General features: G+C 34.0%; 1 protein-coding gene across 2 annotated transcripts in view; it reads left to right on the top strand.

Annotated features, from left to right (window-relative positions):
- Positions 1-13742, top strand: part of TTBK2 (tau tubulin kinase 2) — a 117209-nt gene that overhangs the window by 21482 nt on the left and 81985 nt on the right. Inside the window, exons 2-3 of one of the 2 annotated variants that reach the window (XM_032481407.1) lie at positions 5872-6007; positions 10247-10394. In XM_032481407.1, the coding sequence (XP_032337298.1) occupies positions 5939-6007; positions 10247-10394 (217 nt within the window). In that variant the 5' untranslated portion in view covers positions 5872-5938. Of the gene's footprint in view, positions 1-5871; positions 6008-10246; positions 10395-13742 lie in introns of those variants that run through there. The other variant, XM_032481408.1, reaches the window with a different exon arrangement.

The following is a 13742-nucleotide window of genomic DNA, read 5'->3' on the forward strand; positions in this document are numbered from 1 at the left end:
TTGGGGTCAAAGCTTTAGTATTTGGTCATATGGATACTGTAAAATTTGCAAAAGTAAGTTTTTTAAGATGGGGGCCCACAAAACCTGAATCTGTCCCAAGACTTTGGTATATTCCCTGCTTTCGAGCACAGCAAGATTCCTAGGCTCATCTTTTATATTTCCTGCCCAAATTTTAGAAGTAGCCATTTCTTCAGGGAGCTTTTGCTCTTTTTTTTTTTTCTTTTGAGAGAAATGATATTTGGAACCCTAGATCTAGAAATGCTTGATGCTACTGGACTGCATTGCTTCTAGGACTTCTCAATGGTTAGAGTTGTGAAATACATATTTAAATAAAGATCATGATACTTTGTTCATGTTTTCTTCAGTGTAAGATTGCAGGGTTTTTACTTGTCTTTTTTTTTTTTTTTTTTTTTTTTTTTTACTTTATTTTGTATCTCTTTATGCTGAAAATGTTGACTCTTAGTGACTTAATATAATCACTTATTTGCTGTGTCCTGCAGTATACCTATAATAGTTTTAAAATAACAGAATTGATATTATTTCTAACAATAAAACTACTAAATGCTGTTTTGAGATTTCTTTGTAGTTCTTTTATTCCTTATGATATTTCCCAGTAGGGATATGAAGTCAAAAATAGTGTATTTTAAAGCCACATGCATTATTTTCTGTGTGATTATACCACATACTTGGTATGCAGTGGGTTCTTGGTTTAAGTTTGTTTTAAATTTCTAGAGATTGTACCCCTTTCAGTTTTAGTATTTTTTTTCTTTTTTATGATTTATTTTGTCTTTTAATTGTCTTGAAGGAAGAGGTCACCACTCAATGTCTGAACAAAATGCTAAATTTATTGCTCTCCTCCATACAGGGAGAGCTGTGAAACTTAAAGTTCAAAGGATGGTGAAGTGAGAGTGTTAAGAAACTGGTTGAACTTTGGTTATGCAAATGTGGTTATGGAATGTGGCTGTTACTGATTGCTTGACTTTCCAAAGTGTGGTCACTAATTGGAAGTTGTCATTGAAAGACTGGGATGAGTTTAAAGCCAGATCTGATGATTACTTTTTGCTGTGACCCTTTTTTGAATTTAGAGTATAAGAATTTTTTTCTCATATGTAAAACAATAATTTTGGTTCCAAAATCAAAACTATATCAAAAGATACATTCATAGAAGTCTGACTTCCATTCTTATCCCCTCCATCCTATTTTTCCTTTCTTCTGGGCAAAGTTTGGCAAAAATAGTCTGCAGGCCAAATTTGGCTACCTACCTCTTTTTGTAAATAAATTTTTGTTGGAACACAGTTGTATTCTTTTGTTTGCATATTATCTATGGGTTCTTTTATGCTAAAATGGTAGAGCTGAGTAGCTGTGATAGAGATTATATGATACATAAAGATTGAAACATTCATTATTTTGGCTCTTTGCTGGAAAAAGTTTACTGATCTCTGCTATACAAAATCACTTTCATCACTTTTTGGCTTATGCTTCCTTTCTTTTTTAAAAAAATAAAAGCAAATATGTTAATATGCTTAACATTTGCCTTCTTTTTTAAAAAAGGTAGCATAGTATAAACACTTCACTGCATCTTACTTTTTTTTCACTTAACAGTATATCCTGAAAATCACTCTGTGTCAGTATATCTCTTATTCCTGAGCTAGGACTCCATTACATAAGTGAACCACTTTATATTTAACTGATTCCCTATTGATGGGCTATTAGTTTTTCCCCTGGCCTTTTGTAATTATAAGTAACGTTATAGTGAAAAGCCTTGTGAAGAAGTCATTTCACGTATTTTTGCCATGTACCTTTGGGTAGTTCCTTGAAGTGGAATTGCTGGATTAGAGTTTAAATGTAAATTATGTTACTCTGCTGAATATCACCAGATTCCCCTGCACAGGGCCCATACTTTTTTTTTTTTTTTTTTTTTTACTGTGGTAAAGAACACATAACATAACGTTTACCATCTTAATTATTTGTAAGTGTATATAGTTCAGTAATACTAAGTATATTCACATTGTTGTGAAACAGATTTCCAGAATTTTTTCATCTTGCAGAATTAAAATTCTATACCCATTGAACAACAGTACCCTCTTTTCACCTCCCCTGCTGCTCCTAGAAACCACATTCTACTTTCTGTTTCCATGAATTTGGCTATGCTAGATATCTCAAATAAAGGGAATCATAAGAGCATTTGTCCTTTTGTGACTGGCTTATATCACTCAGCATGTTCTCAAGGTTTGTTCACATTGTAGCGTGTGACAGGATTTCCTTTTTTAAGGCTGAAAAATATTCCGCTGTATGTATATTCCATATTTTCTTTATCTGCTATTCATCTGTTGATGGACATGTGGGCTACTTCCACCTTTTGGCTATTGTAAATAATGTTGCAGTGGGCTTGAGTGTACAAATATGTTTGTCTGAGTCCTTGCTTTCAATTTTGGGGGTTATATGCCCGGAAGTGGAATTGCTAAATCATACGGGAATTGATTATTTAATATTTTGAGCTACTGCCATACTGTTTTTATACAGTGGTTGCACTATTTTATATCCCCACTAGCAGCGTACAAGGGTTCCAGTTTCTCCACATCCTTGTCCACACTTGTTATTTTCTTTTTTAGATAGTAGCTATCCTAATAGGAGGTGATTTTTCAGGTGGGTTTCATTTTATAGTTATCTAATGATTAGAGATTTTGAGCATCTTTTCATATGCTTTTTGACTAACTGTGTATCTTCTTTGGAGAAATATTTATTCATGTCCTTTGCCCATTCTTCTAATTGAGTTATTTGATTTTTGTTGTTGAATTATTCTTTATATATTCTGGGTATTAACCACATTCCAGATATATAGTTTGCAGTTATTTTCCTCATTGCATAGATTGTCTCTTTTGACATATAAAATTAAAAAAATTTTGATGTCCTGTTTATCTGTTTTCTTTGGTTGTGTTTTAGGTGTGATGTCTATGAAATTGCTGCCTAATCCAAAATCAGTGGAGATTTATGTCTGCATTTTCTTTCAAGAGTTTCATAGTTTTAGCTTTTACATTTAGGTCTTTGATCCATCTTTAATAAATTTTTGTATATAATGTTAGGTAGGGGTACAAATTCATTCTTTTGCATATGGATATGTACTTGTCCCAGCCCCAGTTGTTAAAAAGGATTCTAGATCTTTTTAATCTTTCTATCTTTTGTTTTTTACTTTTAATATAGAATGTTACAAACATACCCAGAAATAAATAGTATAATGGATTTCCATGTACTCATCATACAGGTACAAAAATTATAAGAATTCTGTTATTCTTACCTCATTTAATTCTCTACCCCAGCACAATAACTCTTTTTTCCCCTTAGAGTGCTTTAAGGCAAATCTAAGACCTTTCATCGCTTTGTACATTGGTATTTTATTTTATCTCTGACACAGACTTTTAAAACATAACTACATTACTATTATTACACACTACAAAATTACCAATTATTCCTTACCCAAGTGGATGCTTAATTTTCTGTGCTTGCAAGCTGTAGCCTTAGGTTGATATATATTTTATTTCTTATAATGTGCAATGTAAGCGTTTTATTTTTCATGTCATTTATTTTGGATCATTTTGTCATTTATGTGGGTTGTTTGTTCTTTAGGATCTGCAGCACCGTGGATTTAGCTGATTGTACCTTCATGTTGTTATTTAACACATACTTCTCTCTTATTTTTGTAAACTGATAATTAACTCTAGAAGCTTGATTAGATTTACGTTCTTTTTTTTTTTTTTTTTTAAGAAGCCAGAGACATCATAGGTGGTACTGAGAAAATTTTGTTGCATCGTATCATGTTACATTATCTTTTTTTTTTTAGTAATGTTAAAGTTGATCAGTGAATTCAACTTGATCCTTCCATATTAAAATTCTCCTACTTTTGATTTCAGTGGCCATTGATGGTCATTGCCTAGATTCACTATTTAACCAGGGAATGGAAAAATGGTGATTTTCTAATCGTATCATTTTTTCTGCATTTATTAGTTGTGACTATTCTCAAAGGCAAAAGTTGCCCTCGTCTTCTCTTTGGTTTCCCCGAAATACTGTTCATACCAGAAAGGCGGGATAAATGCTTAATTCTATTTATTTACCAATTTTCAGAATAATGAGTTGTGCCTTAGTAACCTCCAAAATTGACCAAAGAGGAATTTTCTGTTTTTTTTTTTTTTAAGTGTCATTATGAACTCATGGGTGTTTTTATTTTTGATGTTTTCCAATCATTGCAGTCACCATACGCTCAAATTGTTTCATCTTTGGCAAATGAGAATCCTTTCCATTGTCTCTGATTTCCTTTTGATGCTTGTAGCAGTATTGTTAACATTTTTGCTTTCTGATTTGACAAGATGCCCCAGGTTCATTATGTATAACTTCCTGAGCCATACCTGGAATAAGCCATTTCTCCAAGGGTCCCTGATTGCTTTTGGTGGCAAGTGCTGTTTAGAGTTCACAATCTGGAGGCAGGGGTTCTCATTGCTACTGAGTTATCATCACTTTTAGGCCTTTCCAGGGCATCTACCACAGTTTTCTGATTGTCCAATACTTGTTATGTAGTTGATTCCTAGGGGCATTTCTGTGTGTTCATAACTGTGTGTTTCCTTTGGCCTTGAAGGTTACTTTGGCTGAATAGAACATACTTTGCTCACATTTCCTTAGATATTTAAATATATAATAAACTGTGCCAATGTATGTCTCAGATTTTTTTCCTTTATATGTAGTTTGGACTTTCTGCACAGATGTCCAATGAATTTTTTTCCCCTTAAAATTCAGTAGTTTTACTGGACTGTGTTTTGATGTTGACCTACTGAATTGTTTTCCCTAATATGTAGTATTATATTTCAATATGCAGATTTAGTCTTTCTTTAATTTCCAGAAAATTTGCTTGAATTACAGTGGCTAGTATTTGTTCTATTTCATAGCTTTGGTTTTATTTTGAGCGGCCTTCTATAATTTGTATTTTGTATTTACTTTGCCTTTTATTTATCATTTTTAATTTCTAAATTTCCCTTTAATTTTTTTCATTTTTCTCCTTTATTTTTTCTCTCTTACTTGTTTGGTGTTTTCTCTCATATCTCTTCTACTTGAGTCTTCATTTCTTTTTCTTTAATTTCAGATCCTACTCTGAATTTGCTCAGATTTGTTTTTATGTGTCCCTGTTGTCTAGCTCTCTCATTTAAGAGCTTTTAAAATTATGATTTATGTTGTTTTAAAGCTTCTTTTTCTTTTTTTGAGTTTGTTCTGGAATATTAGGTCACAGTTGGTTTTTTTAGGCCATATTTTTCTGCAGTATCCTCATTTTCTACAGGTATGCGGTCATGTTATTATCCTTTTACTTATTTATTTTTTGTTAGCATATCATGGTATTGGGTTTGATCTTTTCTGTGGCTCATGTTTATTTCCAATGTATTTTAAGTGTATTATGTAACATTAAAATTTTATTAATGCTCTGATGATTTTAATCTCTAAGTTACAACCTATTAAACTGTATGCTGTTATAAATTAGGTACCAGGTCTTTTTCTTAGCAATATGTTGAACTAAGGATAGTAGTGTGGGTCAGCTACCACTGATACGGTGCCTACCCTGTAGTCTAGCAGTCTCAGTTCCTGTAAATTGTATTTGTGTTGTAACATAATGGCTTTTTAATGTTTGGCTTTTCACTGGGCATCTGTAATGGAAAGATAAGTACTTTTTTTTTTTATGCACTAAATACATTTTGGAAATGATTTCGTGGGATTTTCCCTCCTTTCCAGGAAAGCAACCTAATTAATGTATAGGATTAGTAGTGCTACTTGGTGCTGGGGTGTTTGTGTTAATTAGTTAGCTCTGATATACTGCTACTATTTCTTTTGTTTTAGGTTAAATGGAAACCACCCTTGGGAGCTGGATGCCTGTGTAGCCATTCTGCCACATCAGTGAATTGCAATGAGTGGAGGAGGAGAGCAGCCAGATATCCTGAGTGTTGGAATCCTGGTCAAAGAAAGATGGAAAGTGGTGAGTATTCATCAGGGAGAGAGAGGGCTGGTAGGGGGGTGGGTAGGCTTTATTATCTTGATAAAAATAGCATTTCATTAGGAAATAGTATGTATATTTGCTTATATGCCTAAAGCAGTTATTTTCAGTTCTTTTCCTATGATTAGGTTCTGTTTATACCCTAATTCTTACTCTTGCTTCATATAGTAGTAAAGTTTCCTAACCTCTGATAGCTAATATTGAGCAAGGTAAATAAAGGTGTAATATTAAGCAAGATAAATAAAGGTGTACTTAGGGAAAGAACACTTAAAAAATCCAATGAACTGCCCTTTTTTATTTTTTAATCTTGTTAAGGAAATTTTTAAGTATACGTTAAAATACCAAGACTAATAAAGAACCCCCATGTACTCATACACCAACTTAAACAGTTATAGATTGATAGTCAATCTTGTTTATCTCTTCAACCTCTCTCCTACAATATTTGAAGCAAATCTTTTGTCTTAGCATTTCTCTGTATGCACTTCAGTATATATCTCTAAACTTCTTTTTAAAACATAATCATACCATTTTCATATCTTAAAAAGCAATAATTTCTTCATATCATTAAGTATCCTTCCAGCTTTCACATTTTCCTAGTTGTTTTTAAAATTATTTTAAATGGTTAAATCAAATCCAAAAAAGTCTGAATATTGTAGTTGTTTGACATCTCTTAAATTTCTTTTAATTTCTAGGTTCTTTTTCATCTCTTTTTTCCTTACAGTTTATTTATTGAAGAAGCTAAGTTATTTGCCTATGGAATTTCCCAAAGTTTGGATTTTTTTTATTGCTTCAATGTGCTGTTAACATGTTTCTCTATCTCATGTATTTTATGTAAACTCTTAGAAGCTTGATTAGATCTGATTTCAGGTTTGTTTATTGAGATGGGGCATTTTTTTCTTAATGAGTATTGTGAACTTTGGATGGGAAGCACATAATGTCTTACTGCCCATCATTTTTGTGGTGTTAGCACTATTGATCATCATTGTCTAGGTCTGTTAAATCATTAGCAATTGCAGATTGGGGATATTCTGTGATTCCTTCATTTATTAGTTGAGACATATCTATGAAGAGAAATTTCCCATCATTAACTATTTGATTACCCTGAGATACAGTTTGACTAGGAAACCAGGATAAATGCTTGATTCTTTTTCTTAATTTGCCAGTTTGCAAAATAATGAATTGGTTTCCTAGCATCTTAAAAATATAATTAAGAATTCATGGATTTAAACATATTTAATGTATTTCAGGCCATTTTAGTTACCATTCTTATTGATGCTCAAATTGTCTCATTTGCCCAAGGGGACATCTTTCAAGTTGTCTCTTGAGTCCTTTTCACATGATCCGAATAGTCTTTTGATGGCTTCCTTGCTCTGGAGTTGGAGTCTGCCATCTTTCCTCCTCTGAGAAAACTATTTTTATTTTGGATATGTTTAAATATATTTTATTGCTGCCTAGTATTTTGTTAATCAAAGTTTTGTTCCATCAACAGGTTTAGCAAAGCTATTTAATAGTTTCTTTAGTCTATCAACAGATTGGAAAATAAGTTTCCTCTTTTAGAAATAAAAATTTTGTTTCTGTGGTACACTGTTTTTACTGATTAGGCAAATCAGGAATCTTTGAAAATTTACTTGAGTAAAATAAGAAAAGAACCATGTCGTCATGGACTGCTGCAGGGAGATTCCAGCAACTGGTAATCTTTTATGTAAGTCAGGCATGAGTGGTGCTTTGGTGACAGCTTTGTATTAAGTTCTCTGTTAAAGGTTAACTATTCTCCAGTAGACATATCAAAAGGTGACAGATGAAGCTATGCCTGGCATAGTTGCTCTGTCCTGATAATTAGAGCTGATATATGTGTAGTGCATGACCCCAAACTTGAGAGGCATAGTGGCATTTTTAGTAAGAAATCATAGGTTCATTGTTAAGGATGGTTTTTTGGTTATCAGTTGTTATATAACAAACTACATCAAAACTTAGAGGCTTAAACCAGTCATTTATTTTGCTCACAGTTTTGTGGATTAAGAATTTGGGAAGAGTTTGCCTGAGTGGTTTGTCTCTTAGCCATGCGGCACGAGCAGGTTTGGTTGGATTGGAGGATCTACTTCTGATGGCTTCTTTGGTGCCTTGGGATCCTTAGTTCCCTTACTGCTAACCTGGAGGCTCATTTTCTAGGACCTCTCTACAAAGCTATGGCTTCTCAGGATGGACACACTTTTTACATGGTGGCTGGCTCTTGAGAGACAGGAAACAGAGCTTCAGGGCTGGTTAATGGCTATTCTCAGAAATGATGCAGTGTTACTTTGGTGTGTTCTGTTTGTTAAAATAGTCAGAAGATCTACCCAGGTTTAAGAGAGTGTGGAAATGGACTCTACTTCTCGGCAGGGAAATGGTGAGGTCACATGGAAGAAGAGCAGAGAGAGTGGGCAATAGCATATGGCCATCTTTGGAAAATGCACTCTGCCAGTTTCTTAACCTCTGTTCTTTACCTAATCTGCATATCACCATCATACTAAATTGCCTCTTTCTCTTTGCTGTATAAACATTGATGATGCCTTAGAGCTTTGTTAAGTTCGATTAAAAAAAATTAATGCTCTGTTACTGTTCAGGTGACATTGTAGGAATAGACCAAGAAGCAAAATCGTTTACTTCAGCCTTGATTTTTTTGTCCTGTCATTTGGTAAGGTTCTTTGTGAGGTAGAACACAAAGACATCTTGCATCGCAGACCATAATTAGAAAGATGTTCCTTTGGTACTGTTTTATGAGTTTTTTAGGTTATATAAGGCTTTGTTTAGTGGACAAAATATAAATAATCATAAGAACCAATCAGAGCCCAACAAAAAGCAATTTGTTTAACTGAAATTAAGTTCTGGAACTTGTTTTTAGTCTCAGACTCTTATGAGAGTTTCACATGGTATCTCTTTCCCATCACCAGACCAGAATAAGGAAGAATAATGGCTCATATATACAAAATAATAAATAATTATTTAGCAATAATTATTTGGTTACCACTTTGCTAAATGCTATGGGGGGGAATAAAAAAGTAGAAGGAGTGGCCCTCTCTTTGAAGTAGTTTATTTCACTGTACAGGCTAGGACATAGACAATGGAAAGTTAAAGTATGAGTTAAAAAACCATATAGTGTATTTATAAAGTGATATCTGATTTATTTAGCCTAGTAAAGTGATTAATTAAATGATTAAGCAAATAATTCCTATAGAAATTCAAAGGTAAAGAAATCAGCCTAGATGCGGTAATCAGTACAGACCCTGTGGAGAAAGAAGGAAGGCTTGAGGTGAGGCCTCTGTGATGGTTAGGATTTAGGATCCTGTGCTTCCAGACATTTCTTTTCATTGTATCACATCCTAGCTGTTCGATAATATAGTAAGGAGAAGACTGGTTTTCAGAAAATGGAAGAAGGCTAATTTTATGCTGTATCTAGCTTGAAGTGTATCACCTACCCTCCTCCCATCCCAGTTTCTCACAGCTCTGCAGTTTGAGTTGTCACTAACTCTTCAGAACTTGCTTATAATATTTGGGCCAAGATCCTAATATTCCCCAGTTAAGCTAACACATTTTATCAGGAAGAATATTAAGTGTTTGTTGAAAGTATTTCACTTGATTGAAATTTACTATTACTTGAATATATTAATATAGAGTGAACACTGGGGTAGTTTAGAACAAGAGCTAAATTTATGCCTATAAAGCTGAGGCACCTTGTTCAGTGCCTCAGAGAGGAGGGTAAATGGTGCTGAGAACGCCGGGCTCTGGCTACCCTGCCCCTCTTCCGACCTCCCCATTTACGCATGTCAGTCAAGTTCCAGATAAGATTTCAGTTGGCAAGAAGATTTTATGGGTTTAAAAAGTCTTTAAATGATTGCCTTAGAAGTAAAACAAATCTGGTTGTTGAAGGGCATTTGTGAGAAGTGAAGCTTTCAGATATTGTGCTTTTTGTGATGCTGGCTGTAGACCAAATTTTAACTTGTTTGTTGCTGAAATAATTTCATTACTTTTTGTGGGAAAACTTGTGGGGAAATATTTTGATGTTATTTCTAGGTGTTTTTGGCATATGCATAGTTAATTTAGTAACAATATTGAGATCTTTTATCGTAAAGTAAGGATAGTCAAATCATATATTATTATCTAAATATGAGAGGTGAATCAGTTTCTAATTCGAATCTTCTAGTAATTTTGTGTGTGTATGTTCTTATTTTATTTCCTATGCAGTTGAGGAAGATTGGGGGTGGGGGCTTTGGAGAAATTTACGATGCCTTGGACATGCTTACCAGGGAAAATGTTGCACTGAAGGTGGAATCAGCTCAACAACCAAAACAAGTTCTGAAAATGGAGGTTGCTGTATTGAAAAAACTACAAGGTAAGCTGCTTTGTATGATATACCAATTTATATTTATTGTTCTCTTTGGTGAGCCTCCCTAACTATCAGTTGAATATTCTGATGTTAGCTTGGTATAAACATGTTGAACATTTTTCTTCTGGAAATGTTATTACTAGCTAGTAGTTGCAATAATTAGACTTTGGGAATTTCTTTTTGTGGTGAGTTAGGATGAGAGAGAGAGAATTATCTGAAACATTCTACTCTAGAAAGTGTTTTCATAATGCCTGTTATGGTAAAATTTGCCTTTAAAAAAATAGCCAAACATAAATAACCTATGAGTTGTTTTTTTGTGTTAAACATGCTTTAATAACATTAAGGAAGCTGCCTTCAAATCACACTGCAGGATGGATTGAAAATAATAGTACTTGTTATGTGTTGATTTCATTAGCTTCATTTTCATCAAGTAACTCTTTCTGACCCTGTCATCATTTTTGAGGTCCATTTTACTACTTGGGTCCCTATTTTTTAACTACAAGGATAAATAATTTTTTCTGACATCAGTCCAATGATATTAAACCATGAATTCATTGCCAGTTTAATTCACCTTTATATTTTCAGTTTATGACATAATCTGATATTACTGATACTTAAATGTTTTATCTGAATCAAAATTAAGTAGGAGTGATTAGCACATTAAATGTTCTTGTTAGACTCTAGAAGGCTTGGTATTATTATGGTACATTTATTAGTATCTAAAGGAATTTAGTGCCAACATACAGAGCAAAGGAAGTTGCTGTGATTGGTGGAAATAACTCTAGTTGGTAAAAAGAGCAAGAACAAAAATGCTACGTAGCTTTGGACCCTCAAATTCATGGCTGTTTTGTCTGTAGAGTGAATGTGCTGTCTTTGTGAAGCCCTGATGTTTGGAATTCTAGTAAATTTCTGTCTGTTAAGTTAATGAAATGTGTATTATGTATTGTTTCAACATTTGTTCTTTAAATCACTGCCCTTTGCCGTAAGCTTTCTTACTGTCCAAGATTCTTTTCTCCTTGGCTCATTTGACTAATACATTATGCTAATAAGATTGTAGATCTGTTTTATGGTTACTTTCAGCCCAAACTTAGCTTTCCTGAAACATGGGATATCAGGAAGACAGTGGATAGATCAGCACCCTTGTCACTACTAGAAAAACACAGATGATTGGAGAAGGAAGAATAGAGAGAAGAATGGTGCTCTCTCTTTCTCACATCTTCTGCTTCCCCCCTATTTCTTTCAAGCTGTTCTCAGCTCAGTCACATAGAGACCACAAACAGGTGCAGCTGGAGCTACCTCTTTCTGGGTTCTGTTTTACTCTCAGGCAAGTCTATAAAGGGCATGTCAACATCAGCTTGGCCTGGATAGTGCTACTTTCTGCCTTTCTTCTACTTGGTCCTGAGGAGATGCTTCCAGGTGAGGCAGGATACATCTCTGTAGCCCTTTCAGCAGGTTCTCCTGCCTATTTTGGCCATAGTTTACTCAGGATTCTATGTAATAAAGCTTGAAGAACAGTTTAGTACCTTTTAATGGATGAATTAGAGATCCTTGGGTGCTGAGGCTCTCCTTTCCTTCTGTCTATTCATACTATTTCCTAATGTTATAGTACGTTTTTCTGACCTACTTATAACCACATGACATCCTGTTCCTCAGAACTTTTCACTTTCCAAAAGTAAATAGATTTTTTTATCTTCTGTTCTGTATTTCAGTGAGGCAGCTTTTGACTTTCTTTCTTGGCTTTCTAACTGTTTCTTCGGCATACTGATACCTCACAACTTCTTTTTGTTGAGGGTGCTTTGGAATATGGACCCTTTAGGAACATTTTTATGGGACTGAGCTGCTTGCCCTTTCCTTCCTGTTGGCATAATGACTTCTTGCTCAGTGGCCCTAATAAAAACGCTAAACGTGTAAGGAAAAGGTATCCAGAGGCTAACCCTTTATAAGATTGGTTGGTTTAAAACTGATGTTCAATTTTTGATAGCTGGTATAAGGATTTATTTCTTTATAGGATAGAAAGATACTTTATGATGAATTTAGCCTGAACTCTTAAGTTTTGTTCCTTTTAATAAATTAATCCCCCTTTTCAGAATTCTCATAATGTCTGTTCCTGGATTCCCTCAGATCTCAGTTTTCTCTCAGTCTTTCCTGTACTTAACAATTCTAGATTCCCTCAGCTCATGCATAATTTCATTACTAGTATGTTCCTTTCTCATTGGCCCTAATGTGTTGAAGGCCTTAGCATTTCCCCCCATCTTTTCTTCTGAATGACCTTCCTCATGCTACTGCAGCGAATTGCTCTCTTTTCAAAGCTCTCTGAACTATTCTGGTTGTGTCCTACTGTTCTCTATTGAATCAAGCTAGACTCCTGAATTGTACTTGGGATTTACAAAGGTGTCTGAATGTTTTAGTTGTGTCTAAACTCTACCACCTGTCAACAGGCCTATTAGGTAGTACTTCTACACTCAATTGTTCTCTGAAGTTTCCCTGTTAAATAGAACTGTAGAATTTATTAAGCTTTTCCCTTTATTAATGTAATTATTCAGAGATACATCTTTATATAATAATTCATTTGTGTTTCTTCTCTCCATTTGTGAGTATTCTTTCAAAAGTTTATTTTTCAGTGTATTTGCTTTGAAACTGCAAAGGGGTTAATTGCCTCACTAGTCTGTTAGATTCCTTTTTCTCCCTTCTCTCTCATCTTAATAAATATTTCATGGTGATATCCTACCTATTTTCACTTCTCCACTTTTATGATCTCTTGAGGTCTAACTCACCATACCACTCTTTTTTTTTTTCTTTTTAATAAATACAGTCTTATTTGCAGTGCTGGTATAAGAGGGAAAAAAACCCTTCTGTCCTATGATTTCAAATCTGATCACTAGTAATTCTGCAGTACTTACCATCAGTACTTTTTAAAAAGTTAGATTTCCTTTCTAATTTTAACAACATTTGATACATGTCTAGAGTCCTGCAGTGAGACAAGCAAATCTTAAATGTTTTTTCCCTAATTTTTTATTATAAAAAATTACAACTTATACAAAAATAGAGAGAATTGTATAATAAACATTCATGTACCCAGTACTCAGCTTCACTAAGTGTCAACATTTGACCAGTCCTCTTGCATCTATAGCCTACATTTTTTCCCACCTTGCTGGCGTATTTGGAAAGAAATCCTAGACATCATATCATCTGTAAATATTACAGTATGTATCTTTATCTAATAGATAAGATCTCCCTTTCTGTTTTTTAGTGAAAAGATTCTTTATTTCAGAGTCATGAATTATCAGCCAGTTAAGGAGTCTGTGGAGCTGAGGTGGGGGTTGTTTGGACATATATCAAAATTTGACAGACATT

Source organism: Camelus ferus, chromosome 6 (genome assembly GCF_009834535.1).
Source record: "Camelus ferus isolate YT-003-E chromosome 6, BCGSAC_Cfer_1.0, whole genome shotgun sequence".
NCBI classification, from domain to species: domain Eukaryota; kingdom Metazoa; phylum Chordata; class Mammalia; order Artiodactyla; family Camelidae; genus Camelus; species Camelus ferus.